Here is a 22,005-nt window from a genome sequence, read left to right on the forward strand (position 1 = left end):
TTTTTTCCTCCGCAGTTCAGCTCCAGGAGGCTTCCATTAACGTCCGTCCCACCCTCCTTTAAAAACCCTGGAGAACCGTGCTGGCGTACGCATGCGTAGTTCAAATTCCCCTGCCGTGCGCTGCCATTGGCGAAGTCGCTTTCCCCTGCACCACGTGGTCTCAATTGTACGGTGGCGAGCTGCGGCCAAAAAGAACGCGTCGCCGCAGTTGCTGCACTTAACGCGTCTTTTTTACGCACCGCCGCGGCTTTGGGTTTCCTGGCAGTAGCGCCGGGCTTGTCGCGGGCGAGGACGAGGGTCAGAGCAGGTAAGCGAGGCTGGGGAGGGGAGGGTCTCCTTCGCCCGTCCGGAGACCCTCTTTTTGGGGGTGGGGGTCCCTTTGCTATTCCTCCGCGAAGACCCTAACGAGAAAGAATGCCATATGCTTGCAGGCGTGCTTTGGCAGGGTTCTTTATTCCAGCCGGAATGGTGAAAAGCCGCAGGCTTAACGTCAAAATGAAAAAAGTGGGTGTTTTTTTGCATAGCCTGGGAGGTGATTTTTTTTTTTATTGAAAATTTTATGAAAGTTTTACAATATACTTCCCCCCCTCCCCAGAACCCACCCTTCCCCTCCCCCCTCCCTCCCCCCCCACTTCCCAGAGCCAATCACAGGGTTAACAATACAATAACCATACTCTATCTAACATTAATCAACTATTAGATTAACAAATCTATAACATCCTTTAACTCTCTTTTAAACAAACATATTAAACACAATAATTATAACATCATATTAATAATTATAGATAAAGGGAGGTGATTTTTCATTCTCTGTGTTATTTCACTTCTTTTTTTTTTCCTACCAGCCCCGAGGGCTAACCTTGAGGTACCGTATCACATACACAGTACAGGTAGTCCTCGACCTACGACCGCAATTGAGCCCAAAATTTATGTTGCTAAGGGAGGAATCTGTTAAGTGAGTTTTGCCCACTTTGCTTGTCATATTTGTTAAGTGAATCATTGCAGTTGTTAAGTTAGTAACACGGTTGTTAAGTGAATCTGGCTTCCCCATTGACTTTGCTGGTCAGAAGATTGCAAAAGGGGATCACATGACCCCAGGACACACTGCAACCGTCATAAATATAAACCGGTTGTCAAGCATCCAAATGAAAAATCATGTGACCATAGGGATGCTGCACCAGCCATAAGTGTGAAAAATGGTCATAAGTCACTTTTTTCAATGCCTTTATAACTTTGAACGGTCACTAACCGAACTGTTACAAGTCGAGGACTACCTGTACATCCCTTTTTATTTTTGAAAACCTAATTCTGCTCTTTCCTGTCCCTTCTTATCCTCCTAACAACCTCACCTAACAACCTTCTCTGTTTTGAACCCTCAGCTGAATCTTAAAAAGATTATGGGGGTGATGACTTCCTAGGCCACAGAGTAATTTGTAGTGTATTTAAACTTCATAATATGATTTTTGTAAGTCTGTGTGGTCAGGGATTAATCAGCCTTGTAGGTGAGATTCCTGACAGCTGGAAGTACGATGAAAATAAAGTACGGTTCCTTTATCAATACAAAGTTGGATTAGAAAAAAAAACCAACCTACAACTATTTAGGCCAGGGGTCTTCAAACTTGGCCCTTTTATGACTTGTGGACTTCAACTCCCAGAATTCCTCAGCCAGCATGTCTGGCTGAGGAATTCTGGGAGTTGAAGTCCACAAGTCATAAAAGGCCAAGTTTGAAGACCCCTTATTTAGGCAAATCATGAAGACAACCTGTGTGGTTGCTGAGAGTAGATACTGACTTGATGGCACATAATCAGTTTAGGTTAAATATTCTTTTGGACACAGTATGAATCTAAATTCTAACAAATAGGAATCCACAAATGTTTATTGGATCAAACCTTTGGATCAAATCTCTGCACAGATAAGACTTAATTGCTAGGAAGGGTCTCAATAGCAATAGTAGCCAATGCTTTCCGCTAGCAATGCCTTACTGAAAAACATTTGCCTAATGTTCAGGAGATTAAACAGCTGGGATGTGTATTTTTGCAGTTTCCCCATTCTTGTGTTTTGTTGTATGTTAAATATCGCAAGCAGAAATATTTCATTTAATCAGCAGAGGCTAATATTTCAAATAGGTGTTCCCACTATTGCAAAGTAGGTATTTTTATGACATTATGACATTCTACAGTATATCTTCAGTTCTAGAGACTCCCTCAGCTGTGGTGAATAGTGGAAAGTAAGGTGAACTTGGGTTGATTTGCAAAGCCACGATTGAACGCAATGTGTTTTTTCATCTTACGTTTAATAGCAGAGTTGGAAGGGATCTTGGAGGTCTTCTAGTCCAACCCCCTGCTCAGGCAGAAAACCCTATATCATTTCAGACAAATAGTTGTCCAATCTCTTCTTAAAAACTATATAAAATAAATATCCGGTACACAGAGAGGAGAACTGAGTCTGAATACAACAAGAACAGTTTTAAAAAAAACATACTGTCAGAGTGGTGTATTGATAGCTTGTCATTTAGATACTATATTCTGATGGATGACCTTGTCTTTCTGAGCATGTCAGTTGCGCACAGAGAATTTCAGAAGCTTTTAATTCCATTCATGAAGGTTGATCCCAAACCTTAATAAGCAGCTTAATCCTTGCAAATAAATAAATGTAGATCGTTATGATCTGTAAAAAATAAGCATACAGTATATCTTTGGGGTCTTTGAGGATTACAGTCTAGTTTATCAGACGCATGAAATGTCTTGCTGAGCTATAAGTGTGTGTGTGTGTGTGTGAGACTGGAAAGGAGAATCATAAAAAGTGAGGTCAGAGAAATGAAATGCAGTAAGCCAAATGATAATAGCTGCATTATTAATAGTGGCTCTGTACGAAGACAGGCGATGGTGGTAACGCTTACATCCTTTCATGAGTAGACTGTTGACTATAGTATTTCCCATAATTTATAGCAAGAATTCTTATAAAGAATAAACTATATAATATTGGTTTCTGCAGTATATGACCGCTCTTCCTTAAAGCATGTCTATGCCACAAAATCAGGACAGAAATCTTTAATTCACAGTATTCATAAATGCAATGTGGATCTGAAGTCCAGAAAATGTGTGGGGGCAGCAAAATTGGAAGCTATTTCTGCAAACCATAAAGGTCTTGTTTGGCTGAAATGGTATGTCTTCAGCATTACAGCAATCAGTATACATTTGAACAGTAGCCTATCGATGGGTGATTTTCATTGTAATCCATGGTGCAAACGGATGTCTTTCCTTCACTGTGTTAAATCATGGTTGTTACTGAAATACAGATCATTTAGTGATGCTCTAGCACAGTCGATGTTAAGCCATATTTGGGGAGGAAATTTCTAAGATGGTTCTTCCTGCAGGGGTCACCTCATTGGGCATTCTGCCAAACCACCTTTGGCATAGCTTTAGCCTGTTTCTCTTGCACTTTCTTTTTTTTTGGGGGGGGGAGGCTGTTCTGGGGAAAAGCATCTTTGTTTTTCTGCAAAGGAAATTCCATTCCCTGTTGCCAGAGGTCAGCGTTGAACTATAGAGGTGCTTTGCTTCCTTGCATCAACTGAGATCAGTGCTCTGTCAAGCATGATACTGTCTCCTCTGTTCAAATAAAAGGCAAGTGGTGGCTTTGGGCTTCCTCCTTCTCAGCCTTTTCCAGCTACCAGCCATTTCATCAAACTGCAGGAATAAGATAAGATAAGATAAGGAACAGGGACCTGAACTGTTTCCTTTCCAGCTCTTTGTTCTGTTATTTAACTTTCAGACATGTTTACTTTATGCCTCTTTGTCCCCAGCTCCTTTTTGCTGTGCGCTCATATCTTTTTTTTTCAGATTGAAAAACCAGTGAATAGAACCTTATTTTTATTGATCATATGCTGGGCTTTCGCTGCTTCTGGAACCGTCTTCTTCAAGTAGAATCTGTCTGTCTCTCATACACACGGCTGGGAAGGCATATTTTGATCCCCTGCCTAGAGCAGTGGTTCTCAACCTGTGGGTCGGCTGGGGTAAACCCCAGCTAGCTGGTAAAGTACCCCCAGCGGTTCGTTCCGACAGGCGGTAAAAAAAACAGGCGGTAAAAAAAGGGAAAAGGCCGCCCACGGAATGGAGGGAACCCGACCCGGTCGACCACCAGCCGGACGAGGCAGAGACGGCGAACGGTCGATGCGGAGCCCCGGCGCAGGGGGCGGAACCACGCATGTGCGGCCCTCCCGGGCAGGGAAAGTCCTCGACTTACGACCGGTTGGGTAGTCCTCAACTTACAACCGGTTTAGTCCTCGACTTACGACCGGTTTAGTCCTCGACTTACGACCGGTTTAGTCCTCGACTTACGACCGGTTGGGGTCGCGGCATTAAAAAGGTTGAGAATCACTGGCCTAGAGGTTTAAGAATTGTGGGCCAGGAGGCAGTCCTCGGTTGCAGCCCTTGGTTATGCAATAGTTCCCTCCACCCTAGATATGATGGCTCCCTCCTAGCTAACATTTAAGAAAGCTGTCAAGATAGATCTTTTTCTGTAGATCTTTTGGAATAAAGTGCCCTATGAGCGGAGATGATTAGATGGGGTTGAGGATGATGTCATGTTTTCTCTCCCTCCCTCCCTCCCTTCTTCTCCCTCTCTCCCCCCATGGTTTGAGAGTATATGTTTTATTGCTTTTATGAAAATCACCGTAGAGTCTGTATAGGACAGTGATGGCGAACCTATGGCACGGGTGCCAGAGGTGGCACTCGGAGCCCTCTCTGTGGGCACACGCACCGTCTCCCCAGCCCTACCTCCTCCCACGGCCCCCTCACCAGCAGCCCCCCCCAGAGGAGAGTTGACCCTGGGCGCGGCCCACACGAAGCAGCGGAGCCAAGGACATGGTAGCTGGACAGCGGGGACAAGACTCCGCCCTTGCGCCCCGTTGCGCGCAGATGATGCTGCGGGGCACGGACGGAGGGCATGGCCACCATAGCGCTGCTGGGCTGCCTGGGTGATCGGTGGCAGGCCGTGGAGGTGGTGGGTGGCCCAGTGGGCAGGGCGGAGTGGGGACGGGGATGGGGGGCAGGTTTTGGGCACTCGGTCTCTAAAAGGTTTGCCATCACTGGTATAGGAGGTGAGCCAGGTTAGTCTGGAGTCTGGTGGCGCCTTTTCTGACTTACACATTTTATTGAAAACCATAAGCTTTTGTGAGCTGCATGTCACTTCATTGGATGCATTGGTTGGTTAGGGTAGAATCTCTGATGAAACAGTACAAATACTGTATAAAAACTAATGGAAAATAATTGCTCTAATAGTGGAAGAGCCACTCGGGGGATACTTTGAAGAAGAATCTGGCGACTGATTTCCTGGGTGTCGTGTTGCCTTTTCTTATTGCTTTCAACTGAAGGAGAGCAGAGATTGGGCTTTAAAACCTACCACATGAAAACAGATGTGTTCAACAGAGGGTATATGCAAATCCCTTTTACATCTGGATATACATACAGTATCTGTGCCCAGATTGACTGTGTTCACATAGGATGCTTTACCAGGCTGGAAAATACCTGGTAATCTTGGCTAGTACAGTACTAACATTTTTTTATTATTATTCTTTTTTGTTTATAGCTTTGTCTATCATGTGAATCCAGAAAAGGGGTTAATTCAATAGCCAGTATCGTGTGAAACTGTGTGTTGTCAGATTAGGCTGGTAGAAGTAGTTCTGGAGACAGTGAAACACCAACAAAGCAGGAACACTAGAAATGTTATGGTCGGGGGAGATGTTCAAGTTCCATACTTGAAAAAAAAAATTGGAACAATTTTTATTTATTAGGAAAATATAAATGGCCATTCAAGAGAATCATAGAATTGCCTATAGTCCAGTGGTGGCAAACCTATGGCATGCGTGCCAGAGGTGGCACTCGGAGCCCTCTCTGTGGGCACACGTGCCATTGCCCCAGCCCCGTCTCCCCCTGCAGCCCCCTCCTCCAGAAGCCCCGCTGGAAGAGAGTTGCCCCTTGGCATGGCCTGCACAGAGCAGCGCAGCCAAGGACATAGCCGGGCAGCAGGGACAAGACTCCACCCTCGCGCTTCATAGCGTGCAGATGATGCTGCGGGGTGTGGACGGAGGGCGTGGCTGCCATGATGCTGCAGGGCTGCCTGGGTGATCTGCTACGGTGGGCCATTGAGTGGGCAGGTGGGGGCGGAGCAGGCAGGACAGGAGGCGGGGTGGGTGGCGGGTTTTGGGCATTCGGTCTCTAAAAGGTTCGCCATCACTGCTATAGTCCATCTAGTCCAGCTTCCCATCCATTGTAGTTCCCAATAGTTAAGATATGGGTTATGGACTAGCATTGATGACGTTACCTAGTTTGGGTAATGAAACATCTGCAAGAAAACAAACAAGCTTAGAGAGCACAAAAGACCCTGGGTGGGAATGGATTATGTCCGTTCCCTTCTATTGCTCCCAACAACTGATATGATTTTGTATGTGGAACTTCTGTTATTCTAGAGTTGCTAATACCCACAACAAATATGTTCTGACTTCTAAAAGGTCAGCAAAATAAGGGCCATTGCCTTACTTTGTGGTGAGGAATGCCACTTAATTCATTATGTATAAAAATAGGGTTTATTTTCGTCCTGCACCATTGCATGGCCTTGAATTTTGGCTTTTGAGAGAGAGGGGAGTAACTATTTTATCCATACCTCTCTGCTAAGCTCATAATTTCCTGGCTTAATTTACTTTTATTATGCCAATCTCCTTTTAATATTTTTTTTTAAATTATACCTCTACATAAAATATCTAGCTATCTTTCTTGTCTGCAGGCCAATATGGCAGCCAAGTGGATTTCCCAAGAGACGTTTGATGATGTGGTACAGGAAAATATCGTTGAGTTTGGAATGGATCCGGAAGAGGCATTGAATGAAGCCATCCAGCAGTTTGAATCTCAAGGTACGGCATGAAGAAGGGGAATATTGACCTACGTGAAGTGTCATCTTTTTAGACATAGGCACCAGTTCCAACAATCACTTGGCTTCCCAGGAGAATTGATGCGGCTTATGGCAATCAGAACTACGAGACCAGAGGGGAAAAAAAATCCCCAATGCTGACAATGATCTGATTTTATTCTTAAAATAAATATTGTTAAAGTAATCTCAGTATATCAAAATGTTCTTGTGTGAACACAGTATATAGCCATTCCCCAAAATGCTGGAATAATTTTGAGCATCACCTTAACAAAAGACATTTGCCTTGCCCATATAGTCACCCCAAAGAGAAAATGCAGGTAGTCCTCGATTTACAACAGTTCGTTTAGTGACGGTTCAAAGTTACGTCAATGAAAAAAGTGACATGACTGTTTTTCACACTTACAATCGTAGCAGCATCCCCGTGGTCACGTGATCAAAATTCAGACGCTTGGCAACTGGTTCATATTTATGACGGCTGCAGTGTCCCAGGCTCACGTGATCCTCTTTTGCGTCCTTCTGACAAGCAAAGTCAAGGGGGAAGCCAGATTCACTTAACAACTGTGTTACTAATTTAACAACTGCAGTGGTTCACTTAACAACTGTGGCAAGAAAGGTCATAAAATGGGGCAAAACTCACTAAACTCACTTATCAAATGTCTCGCTTAGCAACATAAATGTTGGGCTCATAATTGTGCTTTATGGGGGTTTTTTTTGTTTTTTGATGTATTTTGTTTGTATCTGTTTTAATATGCTGTGCACCGCCCTGAGTCCTACGGGAGAAGGGCGGTATATAAATTAAATTATTAAATTAAATTAAATTAAATAAGTCAACGACTACCTGTAAATTACTAATTGATGATACCAAATATCTGAATGGTCAGGAAGTTCCTCAGTGAGGTTTTTATTTTTTCAGGTATTGGACAAGTTTTCCTAAAAAAAAAAAAAAGCAAAAAAAAAGCTATCATGATCAGTCTTTAGTGCAGCTTTTATCAGATTGAGATCTTGGCTAGCCTTATGGGACCTAAAATCCAATGCATTTAGAGGGGTACAATAGGAGAATTACTCTGGAAAACTCAGTCTGATACCTCATTTTATCTCTCCTTTAGGCGTAGATTTAAGTAATATAGTAAAGATGGTACCCAATCCAGCTTCAGAGAATGGCCAAGAACAGAAGCACGTGGTTTTACAGGTGAGTGAGGTGATGCTGTTCAGGAAAGGGCTAAGGATTGTCCATCAGATCCAATACATAGCTGTAGTTAGCTCATCTTCCCATTTGCAGGTAGATCAATGCAGGTAGCTCTAGGGCAGGGGTCTTCAAACTTGGCCCTTTTATGTCTTGTGGACTTCAACTCTCAGAATTCCTCAGCTAGCATGCCTGACTGAGGAATTCTGGGAGTTGAAGTCCACAAGTCATAAAAGGACCAAGTTTGAAGACCCCTGCTCTAGGGACTCACAAAAATAGCACTGTGGATATAGTTTCCCCTTTGTGTATTGCTTGCTCATTGGATACTAGATCTTGGTATAATTTGCCTTAAAATGTAGAAGCTCCGTGATCTAGCCTCCTTTAACCTGATATTGCACGTTGCATGTATCTACGTTAAAGTATTTCCAATGCCATTTTTCAGACAGACCTCATAAAGCGGTTTGCGTAAGATCAATAAAATAAAAAGCAATAATAAAACATCTAGAGTTTTTTTTAAAAAAAGGCAAAGAATGGAATATTTTCAAACCGGCTTTAAAAGTCTTGGGGTTTAAAGAAAAACAGAGAAGCAGGCCGGTGTGAAAAGCCAAATGCAAAACACGGAGAGAAAAGATGCAAATGAACAGAAGGGACTGAAGCCGCTGCCATCTGTGCATCCTTCAATTCTGGAAAGGCTTTTAGATGTTTTCCGAATGACTGCAGAATTGAGGAGGATGCAGTGCAGAGAATAAAGCGATATTCCACTCTTTTTTCCCCCTCCCCTCTTTGTCTTCTGTAGATATTGGACTGTCTCCAGAAAGCCGTCATCGATGCGGATTCAAGCAAGGTGGATGAATCTTTGGTGAACTTTGCCAAACAGTGCAGACAGGAGCTGTCGGTCCGTTATCTGGCTGCCCAGAAAGGTGCCTATCCTGCCGTCCTGGCGGCTTGTCGGCTGGCATCAGAAGAGCGATGCTCCCTTTTAAAAGCCCTCCAAGCCCTCTCTGCCCTCCTAGATGGCCAGCCTGACCTCCTGGATGTGCCCGGGCAGGAGCTGCTGCTGCGAGTGATTCAGGAGAGTCGAGATGACGCCGACCTCACTTTGGCTGGGATCCGTTGCATCCGCTATGCTTGCCTGAAACATGAGCAGAATCGGCAGGATCTTGTGAAAGGGGGCATCCTTGCCCTACTGGCTGAGGCTATAGTCCGGCACGGGGACCGGGCAGACGTGGTCCGGGAGGCCTGTTCAGGGCTCCGCATCATGACCTTTGATGATGACATCCGGGTGCCCTTTGGCCATGCCCATGATCATGCCAGGATGATTGTGGCTGAGCATAATGGCTTGGGAATCCTGATAGAGGCAGCCAAAGGTAAAAACATCTCCCTGCTCACACGCTCTCTCTCTCTTTCTTTCTTCATGCTCCAGGACAGGGACATCAGTTGCATAATAAAGGCCCACTATTTTTTCTTCTTTTCCCGGTGGTGGATTCTCTAGCTGCAGTGGGAGGAGGAGTGAAGAGACTGACAAGCTTAGATCCCCCTTGCAGAGACCCAGACCTGACCTCCCCCAAAATTCCTGAAGCCCTTATCTGGCTGTCCCTAAGAGAAAGCAGTCAGTCCAGCGAGATTCTTGTAAATAGGTTAGCAGCAATAAAGAAGTAATTCTGATCATCTCACGGTGTCACTCTGGTTCCCTGCCCCGACTTTAAACTGCTTTTTGCAAGTTGCTGTGGGGACAAAGGACCCTTCCCTTCCCCCCCCCACCCATGGGAAATTGTTGGGTATGTTTAGCTTCTATCTCCATATTGTTTAATAGATCTACAACACCATTTTATTTGTATTTTTTTTTATGATATCCCTTGGTTTCACGTAGCTAAAGCCATAGATACTAAAAAAAAACGTGACTTTTATTTGCATTTGTTTGTGAGCACTTCAGGGGCCCAAATTCTGAAGCCCTTCCCATGCTCCATGCTTTATGGTCACTTCTCTGGTGTTGCACAGATAGTCCTCAACATACGACCACTCACTTAGTGACTGTTCAGAGTTATGAGGGGGCTACTTAACCATCCGGATTTGAAGTTCTGAGGGTCATGACCCCCCTCCCCCTGCAGTCCATGACTGAACTTTGGGCGCTTAGCAACACGACCTCAATTTATGGCTGTTTGCAACACCCTGTGGTTGCTTTTGCCAAAAACTAACATTTACTTCTGGTTTTTTGGGAAAACCTCACCCATCGTGAAAACCATTGGTTTGCTTAACAACTGCAATATTTGCTTAATGACTGCCACTTTGCAGCCATTTGCTTAATCACGACTGCAGAAAAGGCTCTCAGTCGTATTGGTCACTTGTCCAACCCGTTTTATAACAGTCACAATTTAAACCATGATGGGCAGGCTCCATTGTTATCATAGGTGGAGGACTACCTGTACTGCACAGGCAACCGTACTGATGCTTTGTCTTTTTTTTTTTCTCTCCTGCTCAGCCTTCACTGATGACTGTAGTGTTTTGAGTGAAATCTGTGCCACTTTGGCACGCCTGTCTGTTCGGAATGAATTTTGCCAGGAGATCATGGACCTTGGAGGCTTAAACTTCATTGTGGCACTGTTGGCAGACTGCATTGAGCACCAGGTAGTAAAAAACAGCAATAAACACCAAGCACTGCAACAGGTTATTTTGTTTAGCCCAGTGTTGTGAACACTAATGGCCAGTACCGTAGTTATCTATGTCTTCAAACAGAGAAGGATCCTTCATACCCTACGTGCTTAATAAACTCTGTTTATGGCTCAGGAACAAGCAGTGCCATAGTTCCCAGGGATCTAACTGTTGGCTATCACCCCCTTCAGCAAGGCTGAAACCACTTAGGTAAGAAACTTACCAACTGTACATAATCCCAAAGGTGCTTTTTCAAAAGACAAGTGGACTTTTTTGTTTTTCATTGAAGATATTTCGCTTCTCATTCAAGAACAGAACTAAAGATGCTGGGATGGGATGTTTTGGGGATGTTTTGGGGACTGGGATGTTTTGGGGACTGGAGGCTAAAACATATAAGGAATGTTTTGGGGACTGGAGGCTAAAACATATAAGGAACGGTTGCTGGAATTGGGTATGTCTAGTTTAACGAAGAAAAGGACGAGGGGGGACATGATAGGCATGTTCCAATATCTCAGGGACTGCCCCAAAGAAGAGGGAGTCAAGCTATTCTCCAAAGCGCCTGAAGGCAGGACAAGAAGCAACAGATGGAAACTAATCAAGGACAGAAGCAACCTAGAACTAAGGAGAAACTTCCTGACAGTGAGAACAATTAACCAGTGGAACAAGCTGCCTCCAGAAGCGGTGAATGCTCCAACACTGGAAGTTTTTAAGAAGAGACTGGACAGCCATTTGTCCGAAATGGTATAGGATTTCCTGCCTGAGCAGGGGATTGGACTAGATGTCCTCCAAGGTCCCTTCCAAGGTCCCTTATTATTATTATTATTATTATTATTATTATTATTATTATTATTATTATTATTATTATAACAAAGAAAATCTACTTGCCTTTTGAAAAAGCACCTTTGGGACAACCATGACCTGGATGACTGAGAATCTCCAAAGACAAACTGTAGTTAACTCAGAACAAGTTCATTTGAAAAAGAATGGGTTCAAGCGGTTTGGCGCATTTAACTTTTCATTTTACCATACCTAATGGACAACTTGACTAGCTGACTAGTTTCCATCTCTCCTTTATTTTTGAAACGATCCAGCTTTGTCTTAGTTGGCTAATTGACTCTCCCATACTTTCTGTCTGTTTTTGAAGTGACCAGGGTGCTGTTAATAAGGGCATAGGTTTTGGTTGCGGGAAAGGAGGTATTTTAAAACACTTAAACCTATTTCAAGGCTTACATTATACTTTTAGTGTGTCTCCCACCACAAGAGTACCAAGAGACTGGAGGTGTCTGTGGCAAGAGAATTTGCAAGACCAAGAAAGAAGCCCAGTGGAAACGGATATCTTTTGACATCCAAAGTCAAGTGATTGGATTCCTATAACACTCTGAATCACATCGTAGCAGTCCTGGTCTCGCGTGTCTAAGAACAAGGAGGCCCACTGCGTAATGATTTCAAAACGGTCTCTCTGTGCATGAAAAATAAGTAGAGTGTGCACCCTTTGTTGCAGAGAGATTGTCTTTTTTTCATTGTCACTGGAAGGATGTAGGCAAAATTTTCTGCTCAGTTATTTGGTGGGGTTAAAAGTACAAAATGGATGCTTGGGGTCTTGCAGAATGATGTCACCCATGTTGCTATATAAAATATGCCAGAAATGGGGGACAGGCATTGATCAGCCCCATCTGAAATAGTTTTTTGGGGGGAGCATTTGAAGATACTGCTTTTACCCCTAATTTTGCCAAAACAGAATAAAGAATATTGGCCAAGATTACCTCTGGTACAAAAGTCACACAGAGGCAGGAAGTCCCTCAAATTGCACATCTGACTTTACACGAACAGAAATAATTTATAGATAGCTTTTTCAGCGGTAGTAATAAAAGGTTATCCACATTCTTGATTGTTCTATTGCAGGGGTCTTCAAACTTGGCCCTTTTAGGACTTGTGGACTTCAACTCCCAGAATTCCTCAGCCAGTGTGCTTGGCTGAGGAATTCTGGGAGTTGAAGTCCACAAGTCCTAAAAGGGCCAAGTTTGACGACCCCTGTTCTACTGAGTATTTCACTTTTATCAGAGACTGAAGGTGGAGAGAGGGATCTTGCTAAGGCTTTCATCCGTTACAGATCTGTAGCTCTTGCTTTTTCTTTTTAAACTCTTAATACGTATTCTGAGTTTCTTGGGGACTCTTTCTCATTCTGTCGCAAATTGTAGGAGCTGGTGAAACAGGTGCTCAGTGCCATCCGGGCCATTGCAGGCAATGATGATGTAAAAGATGCCATTGTCAATGCAGGAGGGACCGATCTCATTATTTTGGCCATGAGTCGCCACCTTGGCAACCCGCAGGTAGGTTGAGAACATGGGAGTGTTTGCACCCAGAGAAAGTAATTCTGTTTCAAGTGGTCTAATTAGCTGCTCCTTCCTTGGCATCTCTGCTAGTGCTAGTAGGAGACCTTGCTTGCCATCAAGTCCGTCTATTACAAAACCAACAGAAACACAAGCCACCTATTTTCTCAGTGGGAAAAATGTGATAATCTGGTATTTCCATTTAGGTTAAAAAAGAAAAAGAAAAAACATTTCCAGCAAAGGGATCTGGAAAACTGAATCTGAACTCTTTTTTATTTATTAAAAGTTTTATAAAAATTACAATATAAACCCCCATACCCACCCCCAAGCCCCCACCCCCACTTCCCAAAGCTGAACACAGGGTTACAAATATAATAATCATAATCTAACTAACATTAACCAACTATTTAAGTAACCAAGTCCATAACGCACTTTAATTCCCCTTTAACATAAATTTAAACAATTTAAAAACAATAATAAACAAGTTAACCTAATTGTTAAACAATACAATATTAATACTAAAAATAATAATAATATCATATAATTAAAACTAACAAAAATTCCACTATAATAAACTAAACTCTTGATAAGGTTGTATATTCATTTGGTACAGCTAGTCTTCAAATTACAACTGTTCTAAGTTATAACACACACATCCCCAAAGGTACTTATGACCCAGCTCTGAAGTTCCAATGGATGCCCCACACACACACACAAGTCACATGACCACATTTCAGGTGCCCAGCAGTCAGCCTGCATTTACAGCCATGGGCAGCGTCTCACAGTCACATGACTCCAATTTATGACATTTTTGCTGAAAACCGGCATTCGCTTCTAGTTTTCAGCAAAATGTTCCGTAGCAAATATTGGGCCCTAATGACTGCCAAAAAAAAGAGGTTAGGCTCCATTACAGTTGTAAATCAAGGACTACCTGTAATGAATGCAAAACTGATTTAAATAGGAATTATTTGTTTAGTTTGCTTTTTTAAATGCAAGAAATGGGAAAAAATGATAAACAAATGCAAACTGGGTTAATTTCTGTGTAATACATCTATGCTCGTTTCCCTCTCAGGAGTTGTGTTACCTTTTCTTTCACATCCCTGTTTGATGTGATGGTAGCAACTATAACAGATTTTTAAAATGACTAATGTAACAGAAGGAATAAAGTAACAGAAAGAAGTCTTGAGGGATGAAAAAGTATGACACTGCAAGAAAAAAAAGCTGTGTATCATTAGTTTAGATTCACACTGAGTTGCAGAGAGTGCAACCTTAGGCCTGTAATAGCCCACCTGATTATAAAATATAATGAATAGCCTCATCAGTGTTTCTCAACCTTGGCACCTTTAAGATAGATGGACTTCAACTCCCAGAATTTGCCAGCCATGGAGTTGAAGTCCACCCATCTTAAAGTTGCCAAGGTTGAGACACACTGGCCTACATGATTACAAAATATAATATTACAGGCTTATGGCTGCATTCCCTGCGACTCAGTGTGAATCTAAACTTAAGAAATGCAGCTATATATCAAATATAATTTATTATAACTTTCAAGTACCTGAAATTATAAAAACAAAATATTGGGTTTCACACATTGCACTAGCCTATGATGTGTAGTTATTTTGGTGTAGGGTGATATTTGACATAACCCTTGCCCCCTGCATGAATGGTTTAGGCCAGGCATGTTCAACCAACAGCCTGTGGGCTACATACAGCCCTGGACAGCTAGTAATGCGGCCCACACAATAATTAAAAATATTAAAAATATTTAAAAAATAATAATTAAAAAATATTTTAAAAGTAAAGTAAGTTTGTTATATGTATGTATGTATGCATGTATGAATGTATGTATGTATGTATGTTATGTATTATATGCATCCCAAAACAATTCTTCATTCAGTGTTGCCCAGGCAAGCCAAAAGATTGGATAACTATGGTTTAACCAGAGGTGGGGAACTATGGCCCCTTTATGACTGGTGGGCTTGCTCAGGAGTTCTGGGAGTTGAAGTCCACAAGTCATAAAAGGGCCATAGTTCCCCAGTCCTGGTATAGGCTGTCGCAGCTTGCTTGTATCCATGGTTTAAAAGTCCTGGGTGTGAGCTCAGGTAGTGAATGTTTCAGTATTTGGAAGCCGGATAGGATTTTGCTAATGGCTCTACTGCTTCTTGCTGTTAGGTGTGTGAACAAAGTTGTGCGGCATTGTGTATGCTAGCGTTGCGCAAGCCAGAGAACTGCAGAGTCATCATGGAAGGCGGGGGAGCCTTGGCAGCTCTGCAGGCCATGAAGATGCACCCCAGGGAAGTTGCTGTGCAGGTGATGTCATTATTCCCACACTGGGACCACAGCTCTTTTCATGCTTTTCCGCCAGTCTAGATAGATAGATAGATAGATAGATAGATAGATAGATTGATGATAGATAGATAGATAGATAGATAGATAGATAGATAGATAGATAGATAGATAGATAGATAGATAGATAGATAGATAGATAGATATGGACTAGATTAGACAGATGATAGAGATTTTTCATTTCTTTTATTTTTTTTCTTTGAAACACTGTTAATACTATAAGGCCAAAAGAGTTGTTATTATTATTTCTTTTTTATTTCCAGGGATGACCTACCACAGAAAAATGAGATAGACAGATTCTTAATTATGAATGAATGATTGATACGCGCACACACACACGGAGTGCTCCTTTGGCAAAACAGAAAAATCATGCTATAGAACCGATCTGTAGCTATGGCAACAGTCTCTGATTTTTCCCTCATAGAAATTTCTGGTGGAAGCTGCCTTCCTGTTTTTCCCATGAAAGGCATTCCTGTTTTTTTTTTTTTCCCATTCCCAGAGTGCTGTCAGATACCTTTTATGGGTTTTCGTTAAGGCCAGGCCTCCTTTCTGTTAGACCTCTCACCGTCCCTGCACAGCCTTTCTGACTTTCCTGTTTCTATATCTGAGAAAACCTCGTGGGAGGACTGTCCCCTGGGAATGGATGTGTAGGACGTGAGCTGCAAATAGCTTGAGATCGCAAAAGGAATCGGGAAACACCAGCTAATTCCTCTTGACTACTAGATCAGTGTTTCTCAATTTGGGCAACTTTAAGATGTGTGGACTTCAACTTCGAGAATTCCTCAGCCAGCCATGCTGTCTGGGGAATTCTGGGAGTTGAAGTCCACCTATCTTAAAGTTGTCAAGGCTGAGAAACACTGTACTAGATCAGCGGTTCTCAACCTATAGGTTGCGACCCCATTTGGGGTCGATCGACCATTTCACGGGGGTCACCAAGCAAGGCTGTCCGCCATTTTTTCCCCCTTTTCCGGCGGGTGCCTTACCTCCCTTGAGCTGGGCCAGCTGGTGGTCGGCCTGCTCCGTCTCTGCCGCTTGCCAGCTACGCCTCGGCCAGCGCAGGGGGCGGAACCACGCATGCGCGGCGCTCCCGGGCAGGGAAAGTCCTCGACTTACGACCGGTTGGGTAGTCCTCGACTTACGACCGGTTTAGTCCTCGACTTATGACCGGTTTAGTCCTCGACTTACGACCGGTTGGGGTCGCAGCATTAAAAAGGTTGAGAACCACTGCAATAATTGCAATAATTGCAATACTTCCGTGTCCTTCCCCTGCCAATTTTACTGGATTTGTTTTCTCTTTAAAACCAATGTTTAAATCTATTTTTAATTTTTTAAAAAATTTATTTATTTATTTATTTATTTGCTGGGCTTATATTCTAGACTCTTGGAGGCCTTTTTCTGTCAGTAAGATTTAAAAGATAAATAAATACTGTTGCCTGGGAGCAGAATAAGCACTCTATTTATATAAACCCCCAGACTGCAAGAAAAGAATTCTGAGCATACCCATTTGAAACCTGTGGGAAAAATCAGGTTTAATACCCTTTAAAAACCCGTTAGGGTCTATATATCGAACAAGCGTGATAAAAATGCAGAGTACTGCAAGTGTACTTGAGGAAGATGGGCAGTCTACAAATATGAAATATAAATGAATAAAGTATTCAGATTGTGACTAGTACCTAGTACTTGTTAAAGAATTTTAACCCTTATCCAAATACATTTGATTGTTATCCAAAAACCCAGAGGGTAGCTTATTTGTCGTTATCCAAATACCTGCTGGGGGTAGCTTATATCAAAGCAGTATTGTACCTACTCTTAGGAAATATAAACTATATTAGAAAAGGTAATTGGTGTATCTTGTATCAGGGAAATTAATTTCAGCCTTGGGAATCCTGGGGCAATGTGATGGTTGAATATATAAATGTCACTTAAAACAGTGTTTCCCAACCTTGACAACTTTTAAGACATGTGGATTTCAACTCACAGGATTCCTGAAGCAGAATTTCCCACTCTTAAAATTCCATGTTGCAATGTATGGCTGCGAAAGTTGGACCATAAGAAAGGCTGAGCGCCAAAGAATTGAAGCCTTTGAACTATGGTGCTGGAGAAGACTCCCGCGAGTCCCCTGGACTGCAAGGCAATCAAACCGGTCAGTCCTAGAGGAGATCAACCCCGACTGCTCTTTAGAAGGCCAGATCCTGAAGTTGAAACTCAAGTATTTTGGCCATCTAATGAGAAGGAAGGACTCACTGTAGAAGAGCCTAATGCTGGGAAAGATTGAGGGCAATAGAAGAAGAGGACGACAGAGAATGAGGTGGCTGGATGGAGTCACTGAAGCAGTAGGCTTGAGCTTAAATGGACTCCAGAAGATGGTAGAGGACAGGAAGGCCTGGAGGAACGTTGTCCATGGGATCGCGATCGGTTGGACACAACTAACAACAAAAATTCCATGGATGACGAGAATTTTGGGAGTTGAAATCCATATGTCTTAAAAGTTACCAAAATTGAGAAACACTGACTTAATTTGTAATAACATGGGTCCTCTCCTACCAAGTTTATATACTTAAGAGTTGGAGGAAACAAGGGGAGATAGATTGGGGCAGTGTGGATAAAAGAATAGATCTAAGAGAAGCTGGGAGTCTAGCCCTAGGGTAGCCACTGTGAGAGTGATAGATTGATGAATTTATTAAAGAAAGTTAACTTGAACTGTAATAGTAAGGGAACTTGCATAAAACGTATTTAAAGTTATTTAATAAAAGCTAGAATTCTAGTAAGTATACTGTTCTGCATCTTCTCTAAATTCCACCAAGTCATGCCACATCATATATAGGCAAAGAAATAAAGGAGGAAAAGAAAAATCCATAGCAGGAAAGGGTTTAGTGGTAACAGCAAAACTAATACATCCTTTAGAGCAGAGGTAGTCAACCTTAGCTCTTTTATGACTCGTGGACTTCAATTCCCAGAATTCCTGAGCCAGCTTAGCTGGCTCAGGAATTCTGGGAGTTGAAGTCCACGAGTCATAAAAGAGCCAAGGTTGACTACCCCTGCTTTAGAGCAAGGATCTCCAAACTTGGCAACTTGAAGACTTGTGAACTTTAGCTCCCAGAATTCCTCAGCCAGCCACATTGGCTGGGGAATTCTGGGATTTGAAGTCCACAAGTCTTCAAGTTGCCAAGTATGGAGAACCCTGCTTTAGAGGATCTCTAAGATTAATAGGACAAGAGTTTCATGTTGAAGCATCAAAGAAAAGGAGCCCAAAAGAGAAATTATACAACAGGTTATTGCAAGAATTCTGCTATTACACATGAAGGGTTTAAACTATTTTTTGGGGTGGGAAGTAATTTGGAGAATCAGACGAGTGGAGTGCAGGAAAAAAAGCAGGGCTAGACAAGAGTCCGCAGCTAGATTCCCAGGTGATTTGCAGTCCATTATCAAGGCCTGAGCAGTGACAGCAGTACTGGCCTTCTGGCTGTAATAATATAAATTGTTTAACTGTCCTGAACCTATCTAGACTAGAGAACACCAAGCTGAAAAGGTCCTAGCAGAAAAAAGGCCAATGGAGGAGAACCTCTACCCCAGCGGTTCTCAACCTATGGGTCGGGACCCCATTTGAGGTCGATCGACCATTTCACGGGGGTCGCCAAGCAAGGCTGTCCGCCATTTTTTCCCCCTTTTCCGGCGGGTGCCTTACCTCCCTTGAGCTGGGCCAGCTGGTGGTCGGCCTGCTCCGTCTCTGCCGCTTGCCAGCTACGCCTCGGCTGGCGCAGGGGGCGGAACCACGCATGCGTGGCGCTCCCGGGCAGGGAAAGTCCTCGACTTACGACCGGTTGGGTAGTCCTCGACTTACGACCAGTTTAGTCCTCGACTTACGACCGGTTTAGTCCTCGACTTACGACTGGTTGGGGGTCGCGGCATTAAAAAGGTTGAGAACCACTGCTCTACCCTGTTATAAAATTTATTTTATTTTTATCCCGCCTCTATTATTTTTTACATACAATTCAAGGTGGCAATCATACCTTATGATCTTTCCTTCTCCTATTTTCCCTACAACAATAACCCTGTGAGGTGGGCTTGGGCTGAGAGAGAAAGGGACTGGTCCCAAGTCACCCAGCTGACTTTCATGCCTGAAGTAGGACTAGAACTCACAGTCTCCTAGTGATTGGCCCAAAGTCACCCAGCCAGCTTTCACGCCTAATGGTGGGACTAGAACTCACAGTCTCCTAGTGATTGGCCCCAAATCACCCAGACGGCTTTCATGCCTAAGGCAGGTTTAGAACTCACAGTCTCCTCATGGCAGGCCCAACGTCACTCAGCTGGTTTTCATGTTTAAGGTGGGGACGAGAACTCATGACCTCCCAGTTTCGAGGCTGGTGCCTTAATCAGTAGACCAAACTGGCTCTCTCAAAATAAAAAGTTGATAAGACTGTATTAATCCTGGATAATCACATCTGCCTTTTTTCCTTCCTTTTCTCTCCAGAAACAAGCTTGCATGCTGATTCGCAATTTGGTCTCGCATACGCAAGACTTCTCCCAGCCCATCCTGGAGATGGGAGCAGAAAACTTGATCACCGAAGCCCGGGCAGCCCATCGGGACTGTGATGATGTGGCCAAAGCTGCCTTGAGGGACCTGGGCTGCAAAGTGGAGCTGCGGGAACTCTGGACTGGCCAGAAAGGAAGCCTGGCACGTTGAAGTCTCAACCCCCCTCCATTGGGCAGCACCTGTGGATGCGGAGTAGGAGAGGGAAGCAAAGATTGGAATAAATCCAGACTGAGCAGTTGAGAGGAGAAGAGTGTATTGATGCCTCTGGAATTGGATAGGACTTAGTTTGCTGCAGCAGGAGGCCCGTGATCCATACTCTCTTGCATTCAGCTTCTGGCCCAGGCTCCCCTTTTTTTGCTGTGTTTTGTTGGCAGCGTCCACGAAGCAGCTTTTCTGTCAAAAATAGGGCGGCAGTGCTATGCCAACGATGCCGCCATGCAACGACGCTGCCATGTTCAAGAAAGGGAGACGCCTGCAGCGTGTGTACGAAACTCTAGCGTCTGTACAAATTGTCTCAAAAGATTTTAGCAACAAAAGGGAGGAGGGGAAGAGCAGGTGGTGGGGGACCCATGTTTTGCTTCTGTCTTTGAATACTTCCCTCTCCTGCCCTGCAGGTTTGTGTTACTCAAGTAGGCCTTTGTTACTATGACAACCGTTAAGCTTACCAGCTTCCTGCTGTAATGCTTCCAATTTGTTGGAATATGCTGCCTGAAATCCTGATCTACTTTTTGTCCTCGGCCATTCCAGTTGTCTCCATGTGTCGTCATGCTGTTCAGCCAATGCATGCTGCCTTTTTATTTTATTTTATTCTAATAATTGTTCAATTTACTACATTACTATAATTGTTCCCTCCCTGCCCTCATTTTTTTATAATAGTAGATGTGTCGCCTGATGAGGGGCAAAAGAGAGGTTGAATAGTGTGGGATCCTGGCATTGTGCACTTCAAAAATATCTGTACTCCTTTTGAATATGTATTTAAATCAAATTTCTAGCCCGTGAGCGCTGTGGTTTGTGTGCACTCCAAGAGGTCAGAAAAGAATGACCTTTTATTTGTTTTCTTTTCCTTTTTCTGCCCTCCTGCCTTCCTCTCCCTGTGATTAGTAAAATCCAGGATGAATTAATTCTCCAAAATGGGACTGTTTAAATAAACCAGTGTAATTTATGCAAACGGAAATGGTTTAACTTTCCTTAATGTATAATTCGGGTTGCCTGTGCAAAAATTGCCAGATACAATATATAAAAATATACATGATCCTATTTGTAGCCAGGTTGCTTCTATTGTGACCTAGCTTTGATTTTTTTTTCTTTTGCTTATGAACCAGAGTGATATACATATACTTCATTCTGGATATTATTTAACCAGACAGACTGGTGAAATTGTTATATAGCCCAATGTTGCAAACTCCTAGGTTCTCCAGTAAAAACTTTCCTATTGCCTATTCCCTGATCCACATAAATTCTAGGATCAGTTCTTCTGCAAGGAAAGAATGACTATGACATTGAGTTATATTCCTTTTCCTAAAGATCATTATCTTCCCAGTTCTAATCAAAGGCCTGATTTAATCAGGAAAGTGTCTTTCATTGGGTATAACTAGGTCAGGGGTAGGCTGGCTCAGGAATTCTGGGAGTTGAAGTCCACGAGTCATAAAAGAGCCAAAGTTGCCTACCCCTGAACTAGGTCAATATTGTTTATTGTGTCAGTTCATTTTCTTACAGTCTTCCAGTGGCTCTTCTGTATCTGTTGGCTGATCCCTTTAACTGGAGATTTCCTGTAATCTTTTTCTGAAATGAGGCCTGCAGGAATCAGTATATGAGCATACAGGTGGTCCTTGACTTAACAACCAGTCACTTAGCAACCGTTCAAAATTACAATTTTGACCTACAAAATGGGAGCCACGGCCTGGTTCTGAAGTTCTAATACTTTTGGGGGGTGGGAGAGAGCATGTATGGACATTTGCAGTGTTCTGTGATCACGTGGCTGTGCTTTACAACAGTTTTGTTGAAAACTTGGAAGTAACTTCCAGTTTTCAACAAAATC

At 43.1% G+C, this 22,005-nt stretch overlaps 1 protein-coding gene across 1 annotated transcript; it reads left to right on the top strand.

The window, feature by feature from the left end:
- Positions 1-6,770: 6,770 nt before the first annotated feature.
- ARMC6 (armadillo repeat containing 6) lies at positions 6,771-20,318 on the top strand. Its single transcript, XM_015810726.1, has 7 exons — positions 6,771-6,908; positions 8,032-8,114; positions 8,905-9,475; positions 10,588-10,733; positions 12,956-13,087; positions 15,260-15,397; positions 19,905-20,318. Exons 1-7 carry the CDS (start codon positions 6,788-6,790, stop codon positions 20,115-20,117), a joined length of 1,404 nt encoding a protein of 467 aa, XP_015666212.1. The 5' UTR covers positions 6,771-6,787; the 3' UTR covers positions 20,118-20,318.
- The last annotated feature ends 1,687 nt before the right edge of the window (positions 20,319-22,005 follow it).

This window comes from Protobothrops mucrosquamatus, unplaced genomic scaffold, assembly GCF_001527695.2.
Source record: "Protobothrops mucrosquamatus isolate PMUCROS unplaced genomic scaffold, P.Mucros_1.0 scaffold14, whole genome shotgun sequence".
In the NCBI taxonomy this organism is placed as follows: domain Eukaryota; kingdom Metazoa; phylum Chordata; class Lepidosauria; order Squamata; family Viperidae; genus Protobothrops; species Protobothrops mucrosquamatus.

Coding starts and splice junctions, on each gene's coding strand:
- ARMC6 (XM_015810726.1), top strand. CDS start 6,788: ATGGCAGCCAAGTGGATTTCCCAAGAGACGTTTGATGATGTGGTACAG. Junction 8,115..8,904: donor AGAAGCACGTGGTTTTACAG/GTGAGTGAGGTG, acceptor TGTCTTCTGTAG/ATATTGGACTGTCTCCAGAA. Junction 9,476..10,587: donor CCTGATAGAGGCAGCCAAAG/GTAAAAACATCT, acceptor TCTCCTGCTCAG/CCTTCACTGATGACTGTAGT.